Raw genomic sequence first — 24680 nt, forward strand, 5'->3', positions numbered from 1 at the left:
CCCTAGAAAGAGGCTGGGTCAAGCCAGGCATGGTAGCACATGTCTATAATCCGAGCCTTCAGGAGGTTTGATGCTGGAGGATCAGGAGTTTGGGGCCAGCCTGGGCTACAGGTCCCTGTCTCAAAGAAGAAAACTCAACAAGAACAAGAGGGTCACTTCTGCCTGTAGTTCCTGAATGGCTAAGACCCTTAGGTGCTGGCTCAGCCGCATCTGAGTACAGGAAGGCATGCTAGCCTCGGCCACCCAGGGAGTGGGGGGAGGGGGAGGGCCAGGAGGTCAGTGGGTGTCCCGTCCTGCTCCCCCCAGGCCTGGCCTGCACATGGTTGCTGGAGGCTCACCAGGAACCAGGAGCTCGGGCGGAGCCCCGTGTCGCGGGTTATGTAACATTTGGCAGCCCTGTCCTCTCTGAGGTCTCCCTCCCCCTCCGTGTGGCCGAAGGCTGCCCTTCTGTCTGTGTCCTGGCCCTCAGGGCTGGGCCTCCAGGTTGCTCCGTGTGTCATCCGGGCCTCGGCCCTGCTGGCCTCGCTTCCTTCTGCTGTCTTCTCGCCGTGGCTGCTGGGAGATGCTCCAGGCAGGGGTGTGTTTGAACTCCAGCAGGCAGGCAGTCCTCCTTGACGCTGAGCTTTGCCTCTCCGAATCGGCCTCGTCGTTGTCATCTCTGAGGCTCCTTTGTGTACTGACAGGGCTGTGGAGTGCCGCCTGGCTCTTCTCCAGATGTAGCAAGGAAGCAGGCAGAGAGTAGGCAGAGGTCCCAGTTGATGAGGAGTAAGTCTGGTCAAAAACTTCCAGAATGTGGCCTAAGGTGCCGAGGTAGGGATACAGAGAGTGAGGGTTGGAGGGCATTGGTTAATTCCCCCAGGGCCCCTGGGAAGATGACGTTGGAGCAAAGAGTTGAGGAAGTGAGTGTTCACTATCTGGGGGAAGGGTGTTCAGGCAGGGAACTGCCTGTGTAAAGTCCCTGGGGCTGGCGTGGGGGCTAGAGAAGGAGACTGAGATCATGCAGAGTGGCAGGACTAGAGATCGGAGGTGTTAGCGGATTCAGGTGTTAGGGAATGGCGGGAGTGTTGGAAGCAGGGGTGACCTACCCTGATTGGCAGGGTAGCTGTGCATTCACGTGACCTGACGCCTTGCAGATTGCCGGTATGCAGTAGGTGTTTAGCAAATGGCGGGTGTAATTTGTGTTTGTATCTCCAAAATGCCACTTTCACAGGCCTACCAGCTCTTTGCAAGGTGCTGGGCTTTCCTATAGGCTCTAGAAACACAGGGTATGCTGTGTGGCTCACCCATGGCTCTGCCAGGCTGATGGGCTCCTGTTTCCTGTGAGTATCCCTGTAACCTGCTGCCTAGTTCCTGTTGCTAAAGATAGACAAAGGAAGGGGATCCCCAGCCACATGCCACAACATCCTCGCACCCGCAGACTGGAGCCTGGGCCTCTTGGGAGGTGCCAAGACCAGGCTCTGTGTGGGTGTGGGTGGCAGGGCAAATGTCCCATGAGGTCTGTGTATAGTCAGGACAAGCCTGTGGCCTAGTGTTGGTGATAGAGATGGTGACAGACGGACAGACACGTATTTCCCCTTTTCTTCTTGTGTCCTGGGAGCCTTGTCTCTGGAACTTAGGATGGCGCACTTGTACCTCAGGGCCTTGTACTCCACAAGGTCTATTCTGGGGCCTGTGTGGCAGTAGAGACAGCAGGCCATCACCCCAGAGAATGGGCCTGCTATATTTCCAGGACAGAGTGTCACTAGCCAGACGCAGCAGAACTATCATCTCTCACGGGCTGCTAGCCTGTCCCTTGTTGGCCTGTGGTCCCCTCTTCTACCTTCAGCCTTCTCCCTGAGAAGATTCTCAGGTGTATTGTGTCTCCCCGTTCCACACTCCTTCCCACCCAGCCTGTTCCTCAATGGCTGCACCTGTGGAAACCCCACCTGGACGCCCTTTGGATGATGCCAAACCAGGGGTGTCAGTGAGAACCAGGGGTGCCACCAGGCACCTCAGACCACACACTTTCCCTCATATCATGCCTGTACCATGCTAGATCCATAATGCCCCCCACCAGGGAATCCTGGTCCGCTTAAGACCCGTTTGTGCGCTGATTCTGCTTTGCATACTAAACCTAGGGAAGCTTTGGCTGTTCTGGACTTCTGCCCAGCTCAGTGTGGAGAAGATTTTGAATGCCCCCATGCTGGGAGGGTAGAAAGCTGAGCCCTGAATGTCTAGTAGTAGGGGGGGATTGAGGGAGTGCAACACTGCAGCATGGCTCATCCATACCCCAGGGTCTTTGCACACAGGCCGCTCTCACCCAGAGCCTTGCCTGGATGCTCTCTCTGTACTCAGACCTGGACTCTAAGTGTCATGTCACCTTCCTATAGAAACCTGACCACCCAGCCATCTGACTTGGCCCTAGTCAGCCCCCTGAGTCCTTTAGAGTGTATGTGGCTGGCTTTAAGGACAGTGGTCCTGTTGGGCTTGCCGTGTCAGTATTCACAGCCATGGTGTCCCCGAGTGTGCACTGTGACACTGTGGCCTTCCCATGCTGGCCTGGCCCAGCCTGTGCCCAGTGTCCCACTGGGACACATGGCACTATAAAGCCTCTGTGGTAAAAATAAAAATAGCCCTGGCCTCTGTGGCCACTCCGATGGGCGAGTGGGAAGGTTGCCTATACAGCCATGCAAGGCAGGCTCGCTGCCCTTGGAGCTGTGGCTGAGCCTCAGGCCTGAGGTGCCTCCAGCCTTGACTGCTCCTGTCCTGTCCCAGGAGAAAGAGAGGAATGCGCGGAGGAAGAAAAAGAAGACCCCAGCGGCAGCAAGCGAGGAGACGGCCTTCCCACCTGCCGCCGAGGATGAGGAGATGGAAGCCTCCGGTGCAAGTGCCAATGAGGAAGAGCTGGCTGAGGAGGCGGAAGGTGAAGTCACTGTCCTCAGAGGGGTGGGGTCCACACTTGCCCACCCCCGTTCTGTGTCTCCGTCCTCCCAGGCACCCTCTGGTTCCCTGAGCCAGGCCTAGGGATGACCACAGAGGAGCCCTGACTAGGCCGCGGTTAGGCGAGAGGCCTCTGGCTTTCACTGTAGGGCCTGGAGTGACCTCAAGAGGCCAGGCTACGAGTCCTCTCAGCATCCCGGGCTGGGCCCTCCCTTAGCTGTTAGTGGCAAAGACCTGACCCCTCTGCTGTGCGTGCCTTCCCAGCCAGCTCCATGAGCAAGGCAGACGTAGCCTGGAGGGAAAGCTGGAGACCAGAGCTGCCCGCAAGAGTCGGGAGTGATTGTGAGCCCCAGATACTGGATGGTGGGGAGGGTCACAACCTGCTTAGGAAGGAGCAGGGGAGAAGCAGGGCCATGCTGTGTGAGAGGCCTCTCTCGTCACCTGGGGATTCCTGGGATAGCAGTGTGGAAGACCCAGCTAGCCTCTCACACCCAAGAGCACTGGGCCTATCTTCAGTTTGTGGAAACTGAGTCCTAGGGAAACGCTCCCCTGGGGACCATGACGTGACTTAGGCCCATTGGTCTAGCAAGCGTTTGTGTGAGGCCCTGCACTTACAGGCCAGGGACTACTTGACCTAGGACTGACTTCCTTGTGTGGTAACGGTCATGGCAGCCCGATAGCCTCATCTCTGTCACTGTAGCCTGAGGAGTCGGTGACAGCATGTTAACAGAGGAGACTGAGGCGTGGAGAAGTCACTCCAGGTCTCTAAGACCTGGTCACAGCCCTATATGCCTTGTGGCCTCCAGGGGAAGGGGGGGGGGGCGTGTGTTCTTCCTGTCACTTGGTGTGTGGGTCTGTAAGGTGCCTACTATGTGCCAGACTGTGGACATGCCCGGTGAACACCCTGGGGACCTGCTGGAGCGTCTCTGACCCAGTGCAGAGCTGAGCCTCTAACTGTTCCTTCCTGGCCCAAGCCCAGTCCTTAGGGTGGGGCCAGCCACAGATGTCATAGCTCCTGCGTGACTCTGAGGGCTGCTGGTGTGGACATGCCTGACAGTGAGTAGGAAGCACCAACAGTCAAGTCCTTGTCGCTTGCTCAGCTTGCTCAGCTTGCTCACAGGACTTCAGCCTCTGTGTCCTGCTGTTGGGCTCCGAGGAGGAAGCCAAGAGGTCAAACCCACTCCGCGGCCCAGGCAGCTGGATTAGCTCTCTGTGTCTCGGCTTCCTCACCTGTCAGTGTGCTAATGAGTACCCTGACCTGGAGGTCTCTGAGAGTCACATGCCCTGTGTCCACGACCAGCTCCCTGCTGGTGTTATTGATACTGTTTCCGGGAGAGGTGTCCTGCTCTGGGCTCCAAGGGAGCTCAGAAGCAGAAAAGGCTGGTGACTGACTGACTGACGGGCCTGTTGGTTGAGGGACAGGAACCTCCATTGGTTTGTGCCCCTGGCACTTGGCCAGGGCTCTGTTGACCCTGGACATACCTTGCCTGTGTGGGCTGCTGCAGGTCACCATAGCTGTGGGTGGCCAGGGCCTCCCTTGGGAGCTGAGCAAGGAGATCCTGTGGAAGTTGCTGTGGGTTCCCTACCGTCTGCCAGCCACACCCCTCCCTTTCCACAGGACTATTGTTACCTCAGTTCTAACTCCTCTCTACCCTCCTTCCAGCCTTGCAGGCCTCTGGGAATGAGGTTTCCAGAGTGGGGGAGTGCAGTGGCCCAGGTAAGAATATGGCTGTGGGGGAGCAGTGGGTTATCCAAGATCACACATCTGTCCCCCATGCCTCACCGGGTGCTGCTTACTCTGTGGGTTTTCCTGTACAGTGTCCGTTCCCTGTGCTGTTCTCCCTCGGCTGCTGTCCACGTGCCCTGCTTGTCTTTCCTCTCCTGGGTTTCCTCCAGGACCTTTTCCCTCTTCCATGTCCCCAGCCCTGTTTCCAGGTGTCTGTTTTGCAGAAAACAGAGGGACATGAGACCCAAAAAAGCTATAGAGGCAGGGTCTCTGATGCTTCAGTACACACACACACACACACACACACACACACACACACACACACACACACACACACGCAGCCTTTAACCTACGTGGGAAACCCACTGGAGGAGGAGGGAGTGGGCATGCTCTTTCAGAGGTGTCCTCTGCACTGGTCTTGTATTGCGCTATGTTGTCAGCCATGTTGTAATGTACACACAGTCCCGGGGCCTGTACAGTGGCTCTGCAGCCTCCATGCCAGTTTGGTCTCCCGTTCTGGGGATGGAAATGCTGAAGCTTGAGAAAAGCCCCGAGTTTCCCATGGGAGTACCAAAAGTCAGGCACAGAGCTGAGGTCACATCTGCCTATCAATCAAATCTGCAGACCCAGATGGAGGCCTACCTTGAGGGTGTCTTTGGACTGGCCCTCTAGGGGCACTGGCTACTGGAGGCCTAGTGGTTAGGGTTGGCCAGTCTCTGGACAGCAGGAAGGAGAAGCTGAAGATGCAAACTGGTCAAGGACTGTGGCAGCCCAGGAAGGGTCTATAGTGACTTGTGGGGGATGAGGCTCACCTGGATGTGTAGGAGCCTGGGGGCCGTTCTGGTATTCTTTGGGAGTGCTGGCACCTCCCACATAGCAGCTCATTCTCCCCTCTTTGCTTTTTGCCCTGCATGTAGCCGCTATCAACAACAGCTCTGATACTGAGAGTGTCCCATCCCCGCGCACGGAGGCCACCAAGGACACTGGGCAAAATGGGCCTAAGCCCACCAGCACTGAGGCATTGTCTGCTGCCACCCAGCCACCCCTCCCTCCACCAGAAGAACCTGCAACGGCCCCCACTGAGCCCTGCCCAGCCCCTGATGCCAGTGGCCCACCATCCCCAGTAGCTCCTCCATCACCCGCCACACCCCCAGCTGCTGTTCCCAAGGATGACCAAGAAGACCAGGCATCCACAGTTCCTCAGACAGAGGATGCCAAGGAGCAGAAGCATGAATCTGAGGAGCTGATGATTGATGTGGGAAAGGCAGAGGAGCCTGAGGCCCCTGAGGAGCCGCCCAGGAGTGTGACGAGTGAGCGCAAGGAGGAGGCTGAGGAGGAGCCCGAAGACAAGGCCAAAGGCACAGAGGCCATCGAGGCTGTGTCTGAGGCGCCGCTCAAGGTGGACGAGGCTGGAAGCAAGGCTGCGGCAGCCAAGAGTTCCAGCACGGGAGCCCCCCAGGACAGTGACTCCAGTGCCACCTGCAGTGCTGACGAGGTGGACGAGACCGAGGGAGGCGACAAGGGCAGGTGAGAGGCCCCAGGCAGCCCTGGCTGTGAGCTTTGGTTCTTGTGTATTCTGCAAACACAGGGAACGTCCTCCATCTGCCAGGGGCAACACAGGTGGCCCTGCCCGCCTTGAAGTCTGTGGCTGGTTTGTGGGGCCAACCTGAGACTGAGACCAGAATGGGGGTGTCGCAGTCACTGTTGTATAGCTGTGGAGAGACACGGTGACCACGGCAGCACTTATAAAAGAAAACCTGTAACTGGGGACTGGCTTATAGTTTTAGGGATTTAGCCCATACCACCATGATGGATGGGGAGCTTGGCAGCAAGCATGGCAGGCATGGTGCTGGAGAAGTAGTTGAGAGAAAGGGACAGACACACAGACAGACTGACTCACAGATTGATACTGAGCCTGAGCCTGGTTTTAGCTTTTAAAACCTTATAAAGTCTACCCCTAGTGACATGACACACTTCTTCCCACAAGGCCACACCTCCCTCTAGTCCTTTCTAATGGTACCCTCCTTGCAGACTGAGCTTTCAAATGTATGAGCCTATGATAATGAGTTTTATTCAAACCACCACCAGAGGATTCTTTTTTAGGTTTTTTTGAGACAGGGTTTCTCTGTGTAGCTTTGGAGCCTGTCCTGGAACTCACTCTGTAGACCAGGCTGGCCTCGAACTCACAGAGATCTGCCTGCCTCTGCCTCCCCAGTGCTGGGATTAAAGACGTGTGCCACCACCTCCCATTGGATTCATTCTTGTAGGGGGCAGTGAAGGAGGGCCCATTTGGGGCAACATGGAGCTGAGGTCTGGACGTGAGGTAGTCATGGAAGGCTCGGGGAAGAAGGTGTTAACAGTGTATGTTGGTGACCTGCAGCTGTGAGGCAGACCTGCTAGCTTGGAGAGAAGAGCAATAGAGGTGGAAGGTCCAAATCCAGGTGTCTTCAAGTCACTCCCATCTACAACTTGAAAAGTCCCCGCCCAGCATCTTTCACTGCGATGGTTCCCTGGAGTGCCTGGCTTGTAGACACAGCACTCTGATCCCAACCGCCTCCTTCTTTCCAAATTCCTACTTCCTTGAAGGATGCCAGTCTCCCTGTGATGACATCAGCGTAGCTTCCCGACTAAGTCCCATGCACAGGGGCCCTGAAGTTAGGTCTGGGGCACAGGGAGGACCCAGTTCTTCCCTTCTGTGGTAAGAATAGTCAGTGCAAAGGCCCTGGGTAGGACCCCTCCAGGTGTACACAGGACCACTTCATGGGCCAGGCTGTTGCCTGTGAGCCGGGTTGTTCCACTGATGGCAGTGAAGATGCCAGCTGTAGGGACATGGATTGAGGTGATCTCCTCCAAGGCCCAGACACTGGAGGCCCCTGGCCACGCAGTCACCCCAGCTTCATCTCTGAAGTGATAGCCTATCTGTGGGGAGCATTCTGATCGGCACCCTCCCTGCCCTCGGGGCACCATGGTTTTAGGTAGGACTGTCTGGGCACTCAAAGGCAGGCCTGGAAACCTTTCCTGATCACATCTGGACGCCCCACCCACCTCTGGGCAGCTGCAGGAGATGTTTTTTGATGAGGCAGTGTGCTCTGTTTATTTTGACTGCAAACAGCAGAGTCTGTTTTCTCTCCCTCAAGTCTCTGAAAAATTCCGGCAGAGCAAGGGAGGAGACCATGACCTTCAGACCAGCCCACACAGGGCCCTTCCTGCTTCCCCTGGCTCCCCTTTCCCCTCGGGACTGGTAGATCTGAAATGGATGCTTTGTGGACTTTTTGTGTTCCTTGAGGACTCCACTGGTAGGGCCCAATGGAGCAGATGGGCAACAGATGGCCCTGGATAAGCAGACGCTGGCCAGCGGGTTTCTGAGGCCCCCAATGTCCTAACAGGCACAGCAGGGGACACTGGGCCCGTGGCAGCTTTGGTACCACCAGGACCTCTACTGATGTGAGAGTGCCACAAAGCCGCAGGTGGCACCAGTGTCCTCCTCCAGAGTCTGGATGGTAGGCTCCTAGGCTGCAGAGCCAGGTGTGGGGGGCGCCGTCCTGTATACTAGCCCCTTCCTCAGACTTGTCTAGGCTCTGGTCAGGCTGGTGCCCCTCAGTTCCAGCTCGCCTTGTCCAGTAGCACCAGCCGGTGGCATCCTTCCCTCCCTTCCTGGTGCTTGATGGCTTTCCTGCTTGCAGTCTAAGGCCTGGGCTGGGACTCAAGACACCTGGCCGGTCAGGCCCTGTGGGACCAACAGTCCCCTGCCTTGGGGCCCACGTGTGCTCTCAGTGAGCGGCTAGACTTCCTGGCTGGAAGCTTACCACCCACCCACCGGTCTTTCACCGGCCACACCATGGGAGCCAGGGAGGGTAGAAGTGCATCAGCAGGTCCAGCAACCTGGGCTGCTGTCTGTAAACTGGGAGCGATCCCATCAAGCATGAAGGGCATTGGCTATGAGGCTTAGATTGCAGCACAACACCCCCCCCCCCCTCACTTTCAGAGTAGGGGCCTGGTGCTTTCCAGCAGGGTTGGAACTTAGAAAGCCCCCCTCCCTCCCCCAAGCTCACTTTCTCCACCTGCAATGGGTACAGACATATCCACAGAGCTGCTCTGTTATCATAACCATGACTCCAGGGGCCAGGCCCATAGTGTTAGTGCAGCATGGACTGGGCAGGCCCCTGGAGGTACTAGACAGAGGTCTAGCAGGCCCCTGATTCCCGAGTGCTCTGGTACTGGTGAAGAGAGAAGACGAAAGGTTTATAGCTCTTGAGACTCGTGGATGGTGTGCGTGACTGGAAGGAGGCAACCCTTGAGGATGCGCATTGCTGTTAGCGTGCAGTGTGGCGGGAAAGCTATCTGAAAGATACGGAAAGAGGCAGCACAAAGGCCCCGTGGCCATCGGAGCTTATCCTCGGTGGTTTGCACAGAGACCTGAAGCAGCGAGTGTGGGGACCGATGGGTTTTTTTGTCGTGGAGCCAGAGATTGTCAAAGCTTTTTTATTTTTTTATTTTTAAGATTTATTATTTTTAATTATGTACCTATGTAGTATATGCACATGAGTGCTGGTGCCTGAGTAGGCCAGAGGCCATCTGATCCCCTAGAGAAGGAGTTTCAGGAGTTGTAAGCCGTTCTGGGGCTCGACCATCAGTCCTCTGCAAGAGCCATCTCTCCCCATTTATTTCTGTGTTTGTATACCTGCCTGAGCGTATGTGAACCACATTCATGTAAAGTCCACAGAGGCCACAGGAAGGAGGCCAGAAGGGCATAGAGTCTTCTGGTGCTGAATTAAAGCTGTTGTAAGCTACTTTATGGGTGCTGGGAGCCAAACCCGGGTTCTCTGAGCCATCTCTCCAGCTCTGGGAAACCATTCTAGCCTTTTGCCTGCCTGGAGATAATGGGGAAACTGAGGCACATGGTCCCTGTAGAAAAGGCCTTAGCTCCAGGGGTGTGCCGTCATATACTAGAATTGCAATTTGAGTCTCTGCAGAAATGTGTTTGCACATACACAAAAGTCCAGGTTTCTGCCAGTGCTGAAGCTCGATACTGTTTTCCACCTGTACACAGACTGGGGGACACAGTGCTCCCTGGATTTTACTGCTCATGGGAAACAAGGTCTTCTGTTGTGGTGGTCCCCTCTACCACAGCCCACCTTCCTCTTGATATGCTAGCTCTAGGGAGCAGTAACTCAACATGCCCAATAGCATGCCACTTAGAGCACAGAGTCTCGTGACCTCGGGTGTTTTCAGTGTCTCACAGTGTCACTACAGACCAGCTGTGGTGTCCACGGATGCTCCAGCCCAGTGTCCTATGAAGAGAACAGGGAATGTGGCCACTGTGTCTGGCCTCTCTTGCCCTGTGTTTTGGGGGCTTTTCTAGTGGGGGGTGAGGGTCAGGGCTCCATGATGTGGATGTCACGTTTTGCCCTGTGTGTTCCTTCAGCATCAGACTGTGGGTATCTGTGTGGCTTAAGCAGTTTGTCAAGAACACTCATGAGTGGGTTGCTCTGGGGTGTACATCCTCATTCCTCTGGAGTATGATTTAGCTCAGTATGGGCCTTGTTTTTTTTTTGTTTTTCGTGTTGTGGAAATGGGTCACACTACATAGCCCAGGTGGGCTTTGAACTTACAGTCTTCCTGCCCAGACTCCCCAGCACTGGAATGACAGGTGTCTGGCCACCATACCCGGCCTGGGCATGACTTAGAGGAGTTGTCTGTCCATCTTCCTAAGCCTGTGTAGTAGTTTATTTCAGTTTGAGTTTGCCAAAGCCGGGTGGTAGTGGCGCGGGTCTTTAATCTCAGGTGTCAGAGGCAGGCGGATCTCTATTGAGTTTGAGACCAGCCTGGTTTACCAAGAAATTCCAGGACAGCCAGGGCTGTGACACAGAGAGACCCTGTCTCGAAACATCAAGGAAAAACAAAAGAAAGAAAGAAAAACAGCTAGGAGCAAGTGAATGACGGGATATCCGGGATGTGCTGGTCAAACCAAGGTAGAGCATGCGGCCCGATGGAACAGGGGCCGAGTGAAATCTGGTGAGGACAGCCGCAAAGGAGTCCCTGCCATGGGTGTGGACAGGAGGGATGGAGGGCTCAGGGTGACCTGCTCTTCCTGTCCCCCTGTTTGCCTCAGGCAGCTTCAGCAGGCGTCATCCTGTCTGCTCTCCCTGCTTGGCTGAGCGTGTGGCAGATGCGGGCAGTAGGCTGCTACCCGCAGGGCCTGTCGCATGCATGGCCCCGCCACAGCGGCCTGTCACATGCATGGCCCCGCCACAGCGGCATCTAGGCCCCTCCATCTGTGGAGGGAGGCAAGCGCTCTTCTGCTCTGCCCCCTGTGGCTCCAACCATGTCCCAGCTGTCAGCCGTTCTCACCCCAAGGGCTGGAGTTCCGGCTTACATGTTTTCATGTGGCTTGAGCCAGGATGGCCACTGTACCCAGGAGCACACAGCCACCACCCCCACCCTGTTGCTTTCGAGAACCCACCCTGGATTTGTTCTCTGTCCAAATTCTAGGGCTGTAACCCATAGCTTAGCCCCCACCATTGAGATAATGAATCTTACCCAACCCACAGGACAGGACTGAGCCCAGAACCATACTTGGGCCCAGCAGACACAGGCTCCAGTTAGTGGAGTCCTTGGCCCCGTCCCAGGGGCCCAGCCTGCTCTGGGTTTGGGACGCGAATAATCTCTAAGGAATCTCTCCATGTCCCTCCACCCTGATCCGGTTGAGTCTGTGGCCTTTTGGCCACTCCCTCAGGGCCCGAGTGGCCTAGGCACCCGGTTGGGGCTTTTCAGCTGTCTCTTTGCCCCAAGGCCATGTTGGAGCGTTGGTGTGTGGGGGCCAGAGGAGTGCTGTTACCCAGCAGTGTGTGTTGGCCGGGGCACCCAGACCCCTGCTAAGGGGGCCTCTCTGGTGGGCCCCACCTTCCAGGGCTTGAAGGAGAAGCCATGGAGGCAGGACAGCCCCCTTTCCCAGGAAGGCCCTGCAAGAGCCTGTGGCTGATGCTCCAGCCTGACCTGACGCTTGTCCCTCCCCAGGCTGCTGTCACCAAGGCCCAGCCTCCTCACCCCAGCCGGCGATCCCCGGGCCAGTACCTCGCCCCAGAAGCCGCTGGACCTGAAGCAGCTGAAGCAGCGAGCAGCCGCCATCCCCCCCATTGTGAGTAAACCCTGCATCCAAGCAGCCCACCTTAACCTTGACCTTGGCTTCCTGCGTGCTCAGCAGTGCGGGTGGGAGCTCTTCCCAGGCCAGTGGCCCCCAGAGATGGTGATGCGTACGTAGGGTAGGAGGACTGGGAGGAGTTGGGAGATCGGGAAGTCTGATCTGAGCGATCGCTCTTCAGAAGTTCTGCCACGTCCCAGACCAGGCCTGTGGTCAGCAAGCCCCAGACCCCAACCACACCTCAGCCAGCTAATGTCCAGGCCTTATCAGGTCTACCTCTGGGGCCTTTGGGAACTAACACCTCATTTTCCAAAGACATTTGCCTGGCTGTAGTCCCTTCGGCCATTTCCCTTTTGAGCTTTAGGCTTGTCCTTTCCATTGAAGGCAGCAGTCCAGGGAGAGCCAGGCTGGCTCTCTGTCAGGCTTACGTGTCGACCATGTATGTCTGGCCTCACTGCTAGCTCCCCAAAGCTTACTTCTTACTCCTGGTTCCCAGTGATGTGGGGTGTCGGGTAGACTGGGCAACAGTGGGTCCCAGCACCCACCTGCTCAGGGCAGCTGAAACAGTACCCTCTTTGGTGGTGACGACCCCTATGTCTGATGTTAAGACTCTCTGCCTCCACATGGGGGCTTTTAAGGATATGGCTGCCTTTCTGTACCTGGTTTTCATGCCGGCCATATACACAGCCATCCCGCAACCTGTCAACCTCTGACATGGGACTAGAATGTTCATGCCCGCCCCATACCCCCAGCAGGTCACCAAGGTCCATGAACCCCCCCGGGAGGACACAGTGCCCCCAAAGCCAGCTCCCCCTGTGCCTCCACCCACGCAGCACCTACAGCCAGAGGGTGACGTGTCCCAGCAGTCGGGAGGAAGTCCACGTGGCAAGAGCCGGAGCCCGGTACCTCCTGCGGAGAAAGAGGGTGAGTGTTGAACACAGGGGTGCGGTGAGAGTGAAGGACCACCCCCTCTCTCTGGAGCTGCCATGGCAGCGCAGACCAGACCGGGGAAGCATAGTTAAGGTAGCAGATCATAGGGCTTAGCCACAAGCAGCTTGAGCTGGGGCTCTTGAGAAACTCCTGGTGAATGAGTGAGTGAATGTGAGTGTGAGTGTGAGTGTGTGTGTGTGTGTGTGTGTGTGTATGTGTATGTGTGTGTACAGGCACACGCACACATATGTGCGTGCAAACACGTCTGTAGCCAGCTTCTCCTTTGGTGTGAATCAGTTCGCATGTGACCTTTGGGCTCCCTGAAGGGACTGTGCCGATCTCTGTCCTGGATCAAGAGCAGAGCTGACCTGAGCTGGACCGGCTAGGCTCTCCCTGGCTAATACATGGCTTGCCCGCTGTCCACACCCCTTCATCTTCAGCAAACGGTACAGGGCCTTCCATGTCAGGAGTGGGCGGCATCTGCCAGGGCTCTGTGGTACTTGGACATCTATGCTGCACTGGGATTGTCAGAGGGAGGTAAAGTCCGCCGCCACCTAAGCTGGCCGTGGCAGGCGTGAGGAACAAGTGGGTCAGGGCGGGGGCAGGGCAGTCCGGGTTGTGTGTCCAGCAAGGATCTGGCCAGGCAAGGTGGGGGATGACGGCAGAAGGCCCTTGCGGGCCTAATAATTGCTAGAGGAGGTTGTGGCTGGCAGAGGAATGGGGGAGAAGATCAAAGAGGGGAATGGGCACTCGATTGTGTAGCTCGATTGTGTAGCTGGCGGGGAGGGCATAGCTTTGAGTGACGGTGTGCTGGGGGAGGGGAGTGTCATCTGATGAGGGTGTGGGGGGAAAAGTCAGTGTCTGATTCTTGTTGAGACAGGACAGAAGTGAGTAGGACAGGGGTGGGAGGCGGGCTAAGACGCTCCTCCTAACAGCTCCAGGGTAGCCCAGACTTGACAGGTGGCCTTGGAAGTGGGAGGAAGGGGAGCGTTGAGTTTGTTCCTGAGGCCAAGCCAGCAGGATGAAGTGGTGGCCCCTGGGGTACGAGGGCAGGGGTGTCTTGTTGGAGCTGGGGCCGGAGCATGCTACAGTGAGGGGTAGGCTCTAATGAACGGTCCAGGTGTGGTGTAGAACACAGTGTTGTAAGAAGCCAGCCAGACTCAAGATGGTAGCCTGGGGTGGCCGTAGGGGAGGAGAGAGGCCCTGGTCTGGCTCAGGCCAGGCAGCTGTGGCGGAGCAGGGCTGTAGCCTCTCAGGGCCAGCCATGTCCTGCTGAGTTAGGGCCCCAGGCCCTGGGAAAAGAGCCAACAGCCCGTGGTCCCAGAAGCTGGTTCTGGTCCCATCCATGGGGCCAGGGCCGTGTTGTTTCCTAGACTCCTCCCTGGGGAACATTGCACCTGGCGGCAGGCTCTGTCTCTCACGTGGTCTGGCCACAGCTCTGCTCCCCAGGGGACACATGAACCCAGCATGCAGGAAGCCAGCTTTCTCTGTCCTGGCTCCGGCAGGGAGCCTCTGGGCCAGGAAGGTCCCTTGGGATCCCTGGGCCCGGCTGGAGGAACAGGTTGTCCATCCTGGCTTCTAGCCACCTGCCTGCATTGGCTGGGTCTGACCCCGTTTCCGTCCAGCCCAAGTCTTCCTCTCTGTCCCCCAGCTCTCCAGAGCCAAGCGGAACGGGGCAGCCAAGGTGTACATGGAGCCAGAGCACCAGGTGTTTGAACTTCCGGGTTCAGAGTAAGCCCTGTAGGTAGAGAATATAAATCCCATGCCAATTCCTCTGTGGGCCATCACCTCCCTAGGGCATGAGTTCAAGGGGAGTTTGGCCTTCCCTAAAGGAGAGATGTGGAGTATAGCACTCAGGCCTCTGCTTCTGCCACGACTTGTCTAAAGTACAACTTGTCTAAAGTACAACCTAGGATTATGTGGAGGTAGCTCAGTTCCTATTCTGAGGCTGGGACCGCTGTCCTTCACAATTTCTGGGTGGGTTGTGATCCCCAGAATGTATCTGGCCAGGGCTTGCCACTTAGAACAGATTGCAGTCGAAGTGAGAGCTTGTGGAGCCTCGGTGAGTGCTAGCCTGACTCTGAGCATCCAGGGCCCGAGAGTCCCAGGGTACGTGGGCCCTGGGGACACAGCCACAAGCACGGGTCACGGTCTGCAGCCAGCTGCCTGCGTTCCCAGCTCTCCCCTGCTGCATTTAGCAGCTGGGGCCTCAGTCTTTCCATGAGGACAGTGAAGGAACACACTGGCTGTGACATCCGGAAGAGTGCTACCTTTTGCTGGTGTTTGTAGCCATGTGAGTTCCAGTCCAGACACGGCCACATTTGGAAGGTGACTGACTGGAGACCTCATCAAAAGGGTCTGGTCACTGTCCTCTCTGTACGCACCTATACAGTCTCATCAAGGCCTGGCTGGGACTCAGCCCAGTGACTAGCTAGGACACAGACTCCCTCTGCCCCAGTGCTCATCTCAAGTGGCTGCTACAGCCACATCCATTGCCGTAACGTGCAGTCCCTGATCAGGGAGCCTGACCCACCACTCTTGGTCCTATGTGCCCGGTTGGTGGCATTTGCAGGGAGCCATGAACCAAAGATTAGCAAACCCTCTGACACGTGCCCCCTGTTGTGTCTCCGGTTCTGCTGTGGGTAGTAACTCCATTATTGGAGATGGTAAAAATGCAGTGGGTGCCACAACCACTTGAGCAGTCTGCTAAGCCCTCTTGCCTGGCACAGATGGATGTCTATGGACTACCGATCCCAGAGTCTCATTCTTTTTTAGCTGAGGATCGAACCCAGGGCCTTGCGCTTGCTAGGCAAGTGCTCTACCACTGAGCTAAATCCCCAACCCTCCCCCCCCCTTTTAAAGATACTTATTTATTATGTATGTATGTAACATTCTACCTCCGTGTATGACTGCACACCAGAAGAGGGCACCAGATCTCATTACAGATGGTTGTGAGCCACCATGTGGTTGCTGGGAATTGAACTCAGGACCTCTGGGAGAACAACCAGTGTTCTTAACCTCTGAGCCATCTCTCCAGCCCCCAGAGTCCCATTCTTGTACCCAGTGGTTCCCTGTGGCTCATGTGAGCCAGTCCCATACCAAGCAAGTGTCGTGGGGACATGCATGGCAGTACACCTGTGCTACCATGTCCCCATGCCCCTCTTGCTGGGGTCCTGTCATAGCTGGCCAGTGGGGCTGCAGGGTATAGGGGATGGCAGAGCACTCCCTGACTGCCCACCTCTTTCCTCTTCAGCAGAGAAACCTTCATTCTTCCCGGCCTTCCCTACTGAAGGCCCGAAGCTACCTACTGAGTCCCCACGCTGGACATCGGGCCTGCCCTTCCCCATCCCTCCGCGGGAGGTGATCAAGACTTCGCCGCATGCCCCAGACCCCTCTGCCTTCTCCTACACACCTCCTGGTGAGTAGGCACACCGCGAATTAGGCCTCTGCAGTCAGTGGCAACCAGCTCTTTACGCTGGCCCAGCACTGCACAGTGAAGGGTCCCAGTCAGATGAGGCCAGGCTGAAGGTTTGGCTTCTCAGTCCTGGGAAGCTGGGGACCTTCTGAGACGTGAGAAAGCGCCCACACTGCCTGTGGTGGCCGCGGGGAGCCATGGGAAGTGCTTGAGCTGGCAATGGGGAGGCCTAGCATGGGATACTTTCCGCCAGTGGCTAAGCCAGAGAGTGGGTGTGGGGGATAGCGGGAGGGCAGCCTTGGTTGACATGCTGTGAGACCGGTTGGGAGATAGGTTTGCTGTTCTTGATGGGCCTTGGCCCCATTAAAAGGAACCTAGCCAGGGGCCAGGCCAGCCCAGGTAGAGCTGATTCTGAAGGACGAGTGTACCAAGGGAGATTGGAGAGCAGGGAAAGGCATGCCAGGCAGAAGGAACCACGTGTGCAAAGGGCCGTGAGGAATAGGGACACTTGAGGCACCAGATCAAGCTGTCACAGCAGAAAATTACTACCCAGGGATCCCCAGTCACATGCCACTGAAATCCACGCCAAAGGTGACTCTCCTGAAGGCTGTGGGGAGCCATCTCAGGCTCATGGCATAGGGAGGGGATAGCCTGCTGACTTTGAAAAAGACCCTTTGACCCCTGTGAGGAGAGGAGAATCCTAGGGAAGGAGTGGAAATAGGGTGCTGGCTTAGAGGCTTGGGTGTGGAAAGGGAGATAATGGTGCCGGTATGGAGGGACAGTCCAGAACTTTGGGGTTCCAGTGTCACTGAACAGAGACATGTGATGCAGAGGAGCCCCCCAGTATACACTTAATGTTTGCTTGCAGGTCACCCACTGCCTCTGGGCCTCCACGATAGTGTCCGGCCCGTCCTACCCCGTCCCCCCATCTCTAACCCCCCGCCCCTTATCTCCTCTGCCAAGCATCCCGGCGTACTCGAGAGGCAGCTAGGTACCATCTCCCAGGTGAGTGCCTCTTGGCCTGGGTCTCCCATCATGGGGATAGTCAAGCTGTCTGATGTTTCCAGGGGTGCTGCTTGGGTGGTGGCTAGCACTCTCTCTCGCTCCTACGGCTCGGGCCAGTCTTTGGGACTGTCTAGATCAGATGCTGTGCATTCCACTGTACGGCCTCAGGCAAGTGACTCAACATCTCAGGGCCTTGCTTCACCCTCCGTTAAGTGGGAGGGTAAGGAGCTGTAGCTGCAGCAGGCTGTGGAGTGTCATGTGGTAAGCCCTTGATCACCTCTGCAGCCTGCCTGCCCTCACCACATGCATGTGCAAAGCATTCACACTGTGTCCTTTACATGAGCGCCGGCCTTGGGTGGGTGTTGGCCTGGCCACAGTCCTGCACCTTAGAGGGCCAGCAGCCCCGTCTCTGACCTGTATATCCTCAGATCCTAGGCAGGGCTGTCCCTGTGGTTGAGTCTGGCTGTGACCTAGTCCCTTGCCCTGGCAGGGAATGTCTGTGCAGCTTCGAGTGCCCCACTCAGAACATGCCAAGGCCCCCATGGGCCCTCTCACCATGGGGCTGCCTCTTGCTGTGGACCCTAAGAAGCTGGGTGAGTGCCTTTGGTTCCTGTGAACTGTGCTGAGGGAGGGTGGGCCCTCTTGGCCTGGGGAGCCCAACGGGAAGGGCAGCCTGAGACCTCTGTGTATTGCCTCCCCCACCTCCAGCCCCATTCAGTGGAGTGAAGCAGGAGCAGCTGTCCCCCCGGGGCCAGGCTGGGCCACCTGAGAGTCTGGGAGTACCCACGGCTCAGGAGACATCTGTGCTGAGGGGTAAGGCCCGGCCATCCCCTTTCACCTCCTAGAGAGACTGAGAGTCCACCTCATGGCTGTCTCCTCAGCCTTGAGACATCGAAAGGTGGGTTGATGGCTTTCAGGCTTGGGGCCCTAAGAGCTGTGTCTTATTGCCTTCCAGGGACGGCACTGGGCTCCACCCCCAGTGGGAGCATCACCAAGGGCCTCCCCAGCACCCGGGCCGCAGACGGCCCCAGCTACCGCGGCTCTATCACCCACGTAGGTGCTGGGAGCAGGGTGGCACAGGCAGAGTGGGTTGGGGTGGGATGAGATGGTCTCCAAGCAGACCAGAGATGATGGGCTGAATGGTCACTGCCGTGTGGGGTCAGGTCTAGATGATAAACCAAACAAACAGGTGTCATGTCTCAGGCAGTTAGGTGTGGCGGAAACCAACCTCAGCTAGGGATCACCAGGTGGGGTAAGCAGAGTGTCAGGAGTCACAAATCAGTGAAGTGCCTGGACTCAGAAAGTCACCAGGGGCCAGGAAGAGGGAAGTGATGTTGGCTAGTGTGGCCAGAAGAGAGAGCTGGAGCAGGGTTGGCAGCTGGCTCCCGGCATATCACCCAGTGGTGGGTGCCAGACTTAGTACCACTGTGTGTGGTCAGGCAACCCCCCAACCCCCAGAGGGCTTCCAGCCATAGTCTTGCCCACCACAGTGCCCTTTTGACTCACTATGGAGGCAAACTTTGATGCCCCAGGCTGCCTCTCAAGTCTGGAAATCATGGCCTTTTGAAGGCAAAGAGCAGAAGCCGGGGGCAGAAATTCAGCCATATGCTCTGGCAGCAGCGGCCTTCCCTGACTCAGTTTCTCCTGTGACAGAAATGTTACTGTCAGGAGAGTTATTCTAAGGAGGTCGGTCATAGGGCACAAGGCCAGCATGAAGAGCCAGATCTAAGGCACGCCGGCTCCCGAAAGCTGGGTGATCCCTTCCACTGATTTGGACTTGTGGAGAGTGAGGTCAGCACTCTAAGGCCTGTCTGTTTGGGACAGTCAGTGACAGTTATTGGTGAGACCCCCATGGGTGGCGGGTAGAGACTACGGACCCCTACTATTGTCCGGCGACCCTGGAGCCTAAGGCCATGCCGCCCCGTGTCCTGCTCAGCTCCCAGGATTGCACTCAGGTCTTGGAGCAGCCTGAGTGGACCATGGTGGCTCCCCATGTTCTTTAGATTCTGTCCAGTGGGCTATGCAGAGCCGAGCCATGGTCTGTCTGCATTTCCGTCCTCAGAGGACAGTCCCTCCATGCTTGGGGCTCCCAGACAGCAGTGCCTCCCTTTCCCCCAGAGCCCTTCTAGATTTTCTTACCATTCACCTGACCAGGCTCTGGGTAAAGGGGAGGCACCCAGAATTAGCCCATACTGCACCTGCCCCACGGGAGACACAGCCATCACTGACTCTGCTCCTGAGGTCACGAAAGAGAGAGCTCAGAATTTGGGGACACTTTGTTAGGGGCCTCTGAGAGTCAAGCCAGAGTCTCATTATGTGGATGTGTAAATTAGTTCTCAGAAAAGTACAGTGACTTGCTAACAGCAATCAGCAACTTGGGGTAACCGCCCCCCCCCTTATTCTCCATGGCTTGGCTCCAGAGCAACACTAATGGCCCCACTCATGCACCCAGAAGTCACCTGAAGTGAATACTGCCCCACAAGACTGCAGGCTGTTCGTGTGACACCTCCTCCTGGTGGGGGCTTACCCCCATCTGAATCAGTGTTTCTTAGTTGGTCAGACTTGTCCCCAGGGACATCAGGTGGCATCTAGGGATATGTTTACTAATGACAGTGGGCAGGTCATGGAGGAGTGATGAGTCAATAGCCGCTGGCAGTTCTGGGCCAGGAAAAGGTTCCTGAGTGACCACGACTGCCCCATACCTCAGTTTCCCCACCCGAAGTAAATAGGGTAATAACATCCAGCCTGATGTGGTGGCTCAGACCTGTAGTCCCAGTTCTTGGAAGGCTGAGGCAGGAGGATGGTGCTTTCTAGGCTAATCGGAACTATATAGAGTGAGAGACCTTGTCTCTGTGAACCAATACAGTGCTATTCTTGAAAGCGTCTCTAGGAGAATTCGAGCGAAAGGGTGTTGGTGTTAGGAAGCCAGTGAGCCTAGCAAGGGACACGGCGTCGAGTGAGGGTCTGTGTGTGTGTGTGTGTGTGTTCTGTGCATGGTTTGCGGGGTGGGGGAGTGGGTGGTGTAGGGGGAGAGTCACCGGCATGTCCAGGTGCTTACCCCTCCACTCCTATAGGGCACGCCCGCTGACGTCCTTTACAAGGGTACCATCAGCAGGATTGTCGGTGAGGACAGCCCGAGTCGCCTTGACCGGGCACGGGAGGACACCCTGCCCAAGGGCCATGTCATCTATGAGGGCAAGAAGGGTCATGTCCTGTCCTATGAAGGTGAGTAGAGACGGCAGCCAACCGTATGGCACTGGCAGTTAGGTGGGGTAGCTGTGCCTGTCCCCCTGTCTTTCCGTTTCCGGGCTCTCTGTTGTCAGGACAGATGTAGCAAGGACACCGGGAGCAAGAGCACATCAGACAGGCAGTACCTGTCTGTCTGCCAGCTCAGGATGCCCCTGCAAGGGGTGTGTTGGAAACCCCTTGTTGATTAGGAGTCATGAAGACCAGACTGCAGGATGTGTCCCCAGACAGCCAGTTGCAGGTTGCAGCCTGTCTACACTTGGCTGAGGGGGGAGGTCCTCTGGAAGGGTGGATGGCAGGCTTTTGGAATTTGCACTGGCTCCTCTACATAGCCTTGGCAGGTTGAGGGCTGGGCCTTGGTTCTGCCCACCTCCCATAGGAGGAGGTAGGTATACTCAAGGTCCTTCTGGGAGGGCACCATCCTGGCTCTGGAGGGATATGGCAGCCCTGGTTAGGGAGGAGGCTGTGGGGCCTATAGAGGTGTCTTTAGAGACAGGTAGAGCTGAAGTGATACCAGGAAGCATTCACAGAGTGACTTCCTGTCGGATAGGCATACAGCAGAGGTCAGGGCTAGCCTTGGTGGCTTCCCCCAACCTAGGCTGGGAAAGCTGGGGGCACTTTTGAGCTCAAAAGCACCATGACAGGGAAAAATCTGTGGTAGAGCTGTGACACACTACTTTCTGACCATAAAATGTAACCCCAAAAGCTGAGGAACTCCTGGCTGAGGAAGCATGTCCCCAATGCCGCCAGCTGCAGGCCTGGGGTCTGCCAGCTTCTCTTTCCTTGAGCCCCACAGCCTCCTAGTTTTAGAGGTACAAGTGGGCCCATATGGTTCTGGCATCTGCCAGTGGAGCAGTCTTGGGGACAAGGGCTGCAGCTGCCTCTGGTGCCAGCTGCATGTCCCAGTGACAGCCTGCAGTGATGGCCGAGCTGGCTGACAGAGGTCCTAGCCAGAGCCCTGAGTCACAGCTTGGGAGCCTCCACAGCCTCAGATTGTGACCTTCCAGCCTGTCTGTGTGGAGCTTTGGATGCCCTCTGGGTCCTTCCTGGGTCCAGTGGGTCTGAAGCAGTTCAGGGTGTTACCCACTGTCCGCCCCAGCCCCAGCAGCCAGTCCTGCCCTTGTGGTCTGCCAGGTCTCAAATGTCCAGGTTACTGGGGAAAGTGAAGCTACTCACTGCCGAGCACGCTGAGGCACAAGTGTAACAGTTTCATGTCCTCCTTGGGCCTGGTGCTCACACACACCTGTGCACACACAGATCTGCAGTTTATGGGGCTTCCCTGTGTACTCAGACTTTGTTAATGTGTACATATACCCATGGGCATAGATGCACACCCACCTGCATGACAGTGGGCGGCACCACCCTGCCCAGAGCAATTCTGAGCTGGTTTGAGGGTCCCACAGGCTCAGCCAGACTCCATGTGGATGGTACCCTGCTGCCACCCCACACAATTTGTGCTTTCTGGCCCCCAGGTGGTATGTCCGTGTCCCAGTGCTCCAAGGAGGACGGCAGGAGCAGCTCAGGCCCGCCCCACGAGACTGCTGCCCCTAAGCGCACCTACGACATGATGGAGGGCCGCGTGGGCAGGACCATCACCTCAGCCAGCATTGAGGGTGAGTGTCTTGCTATAGTGGCCCACCAGGGTCAGGCGCTATCCCAAGAGCTTCCGAGACACACAGGCTGGAATGGAAAGGGAGGTGGCATCTTGACATGCCTGGAGGGAGCCAGCCAATGGCTGGCCCAACGTTAACAGAGAAACTGAGGCTCAGCTCACAGCAGAGTGGGGCCCAGGGAAAAGGGCACTTATTTGCGGGGTCTCACATCATGGTGGAGACAGCTGTTGGTGGACCCCAGCCCTCCTGGACACCGTACAGTGACGCCATCCCTGCCCTCCCCAGGACTCATGGGTCGTGCCATCCCTGAGCAGCACAGCCCCCACCTCAAGGAGCAGCATCACATCCGAGGCTCCATCACACAAGGTACACTCCCCTCACCCACTCCCCATCCCCCAGCCCTTGGTGCGATTCTGTCCGCAGGCTGAATATAGGCTAGGGATTTGGAACCAGAGGGCAGGCCCCCCACCCTCCCAACCATGTGCTTTATAGGTGGAGTGGACACTCTTGCTTCCCACTTAGAGGATGCTCAGTCTCTGTGATGAGCTTTACAATGTGGTTTCAGTTTGTGTCCGCACTTCATATGAAGAAACAGGTTCAGAGAAGTCAGTTTGCACACCCACGTTCACACAGGAAAGGGGGGATTGAACTCAGCCAGGCCAGCTCCGGGCGTCACTGCTGGGAGGCCCTGGGCTGAGCAGGCCGGGCCATGCAGAGTCCGTGCGGTTTGGCTGGCAGGAATCCCGCGGTCATACGTCGAGGCCCAGGAGGACTACTTACGTCGGGAGGCCAAGCTCTTGAAGCGAGAGGGCACACCACCGCCCCCACCGCCACCGCGGGACCTGACTGAGACCTACAAGACCCGGCCCCTGGACCCTCTGGGTCCCCTGAAGCTGAAGCCAGCTCATGAGGGCGTGGTAGCGACTGTGAAGGAGGCGGGCCGCTCTATCCACGAGATCCCGCGAGAGGAGCTGCGCCGCACGCCTGAGCTACCCCTGGCCCCACGGCCTCTCAAGGAGGGTTCCATCACCCAGGTATCAGGAGCACATAGGAGGGGCTGGGGCTCCGCGAGGCCCAGGGCAGTTCGCATACTGACCCCATTGCATTGGTGCATAAATTGAGGAGGCCCCGAGAGGTTAGCAACTTGCTCTGGGTCACCAATGGCATTTGCGAAACCTAAGTCTTGTGTTTCTAACTCTGTCACTTTGCTGCTCTCAACATCTCTACCCGCACACGGGCATCAAGGGGCTCCATGGGGGACCTGGTTCCACCCTGGGCCCACTATTCCCTCCCATGGTCATGGCTTTGATGGGGAATAGAAAGATAACAGCTGAACAAAGACCTCCTAGGGCGGGACTGTCACCCGATGGCAGGGACACCCTACGATGGACCGGAATGGTTCCTATAGAGAAGTCTTTTGACCATAAGGGTCCCACCCCTCTTTTAGGACAGTCACCAAAATATTGGACCCTCCTGAATGCCAGCACTTGGGAGGCTGAGTCAGGAGAACTGGAAGTTTGAGGCAAACTAGACAAAGCAATTCTCTGGCTTAATACCCTGCCCCAGAGTTTTAACGTTTAACAATAACGAAAACACTCAGTAGAAATTAAGATCTGGGGCCTAGCTGTGCGCAGTGTCCCCAACTTGGCTAAGGCCATGCGATCCTCTCCATAATGTCCAGTGCACAATCCCCTTCTCCGGGGTGCCCTCTTAGACCTGATGGTGAATGCAATGCCAGTCCTGAACCCGGAGCCACAGCCTGGGGTCACAGGTGCATCTGACTGTGGATTTCCATAGTGTTGCAGGATGGTGGGGGTCCCCCTGGCTGGGGAAGGTTGTTCACCCGCAGTTGGCCTCGCTCTGGCACCCCTCTTGGACATCCTATCCTAGTAGATGTCTGTCCATCTGCCCAAGGGGTTTGTGATGCCCCATCCTGTGCAGAAGTACAGGAAGGGCGGGACTGGACAGCCAAGTATAGACCCGCACCCTCTTCCCAGGGCACACCACTCAAGTACGACTCTGGGCCCCCCTCCACTGGCACCAAGAAACACGATGTGCGCTCCATCATCGGCAGCCCCGGCCGGCCTTTCCCTGCCCTGCACCCACTGGACATGATGGCCGACGCCCGGGCACTGGAGCGTGCCTGCTATGAGGAGAGTCTAAAGAGCCGGTCAGGGACCACCAGTGGTGCAGGAGGCTCCATCACACGTGGAGCCCCGGTCGTAGTACCTGAGTTGGGCAAGCCACGGCAAAGCCCACTGACCTACGAAGACCACGGGGCACCCTTCACCAGCCACCTACCACGCGGCTCACCTGTGACGACGCGGGAGCCCACGCCACGCCTTCAGGAAGGTGAGGGAGGGAGGCTCCCACAGGTTGCCAGTTGTGGGGAGGGGACAGCGTAGCCCAGTGGCTCTGCCCTGAGACTGAGGCTGAGACCACAGTGACTTGTCTCCACAGGCAGCCTTCTATCCAGCAAGGCATCCCAGGACCGGAAGCTGACGTCGACACCCCGGGAAATCGCCAAGTCCCCACACAGCACTGTGCCTGAGCACCACCCCCACCCCATCTCCCCCTATGAGCACTTGCTTCGGGGCGTAAGTGGTGTGGACTTGTACCGTGGCCACATCCCGCTGGCCTTTGACCCCACCTCCATACCCCGAGGCATCCCTCTGGACGCAGGTG

The 24680-nt window shown here is 57.1% G+C and overlaps 1 protein-coding gene across 11 annotated transcripts in view; it reads left to right on the top strand.

The window, feature by feature from the left end:
- Window positions 1–24680, top strand: part of Ncor2 (nuclear receptor corepressor 2) — a 159049-nt gene that overhangs the window by 120964 nt on the left and 13405 nt on the right. For 4 of the 11 annotated variants that reach the window (XM_036172164.1, XM_036172158.1, XM_036172168.1 and 1 more), the window contains exons 19-34: window positions 2755–2902; window positions 4583–4636; window positions 5563–6172; window positions 11663–11783; window positions 12539–12710; window positions 15970–16134; window positions 17000–17136; window positions 17627–17729; window positions 17845–17949; window positions 18092–18189; window positions 20211–20361; window positions 21855–21995; window positions 22281–22361; window positions 22734–23029; window positions 23993–24347; window positions 24456–24677. In XM_036172164.1, coding sequence (XP_036028057.1) covers window positions 2755–2902; window positions 4583–4636; window positions 5563–6172; window positions 11663–11783; window positions 12539–12710; window positions 15970–16134; window positions 17000–17136; window positions 17627–17729; window positions 17845–17949; window positions 18092–18189; window positions 20211–20361; window positions 21855–21995; window positions 22281–22361; window positions 22734–23029; window positions 23993–24347; window positions 24456–24677 — 2959 coding nt within the window. The remainder of the gene's footprint in view (window positions 1–2754; window positions 2903–4582; window positions 4637–5562; window positions 6173–11662; window positions 11784–12538; window positions 12711–15969; window positions 16135–16999; window positions 17137–17626; window positions 17730–17844; window positions 17950–18091; window positions 18190–20210; window positions 20362–21854; window positions 21996–22280; window positions 22362–22733; window positions 23030–23992; window positions 24348–24455; window positions 24678–24680) is intronic. The other 7 variants (XM_036172160.1, XM_036172163.1, XM_036172169.1 and 4 more) reach the window with 3 other exon arrangements.

This window comes from Onychomys torridus, chromosome 22 (assembly GCF_903995425.1).
Source record: "Onychomys torridus chromosome 22, mOncTor1.1, whole genome shotgun sequence".
In the NCBI taxonomy this organism is placed as follows: domain Eukaryota; kingdom Metazoa; phylum Chordata; class Mammalia; order Rodentia; family Cricetidae; genus Onychomys; species Onychomys torridus.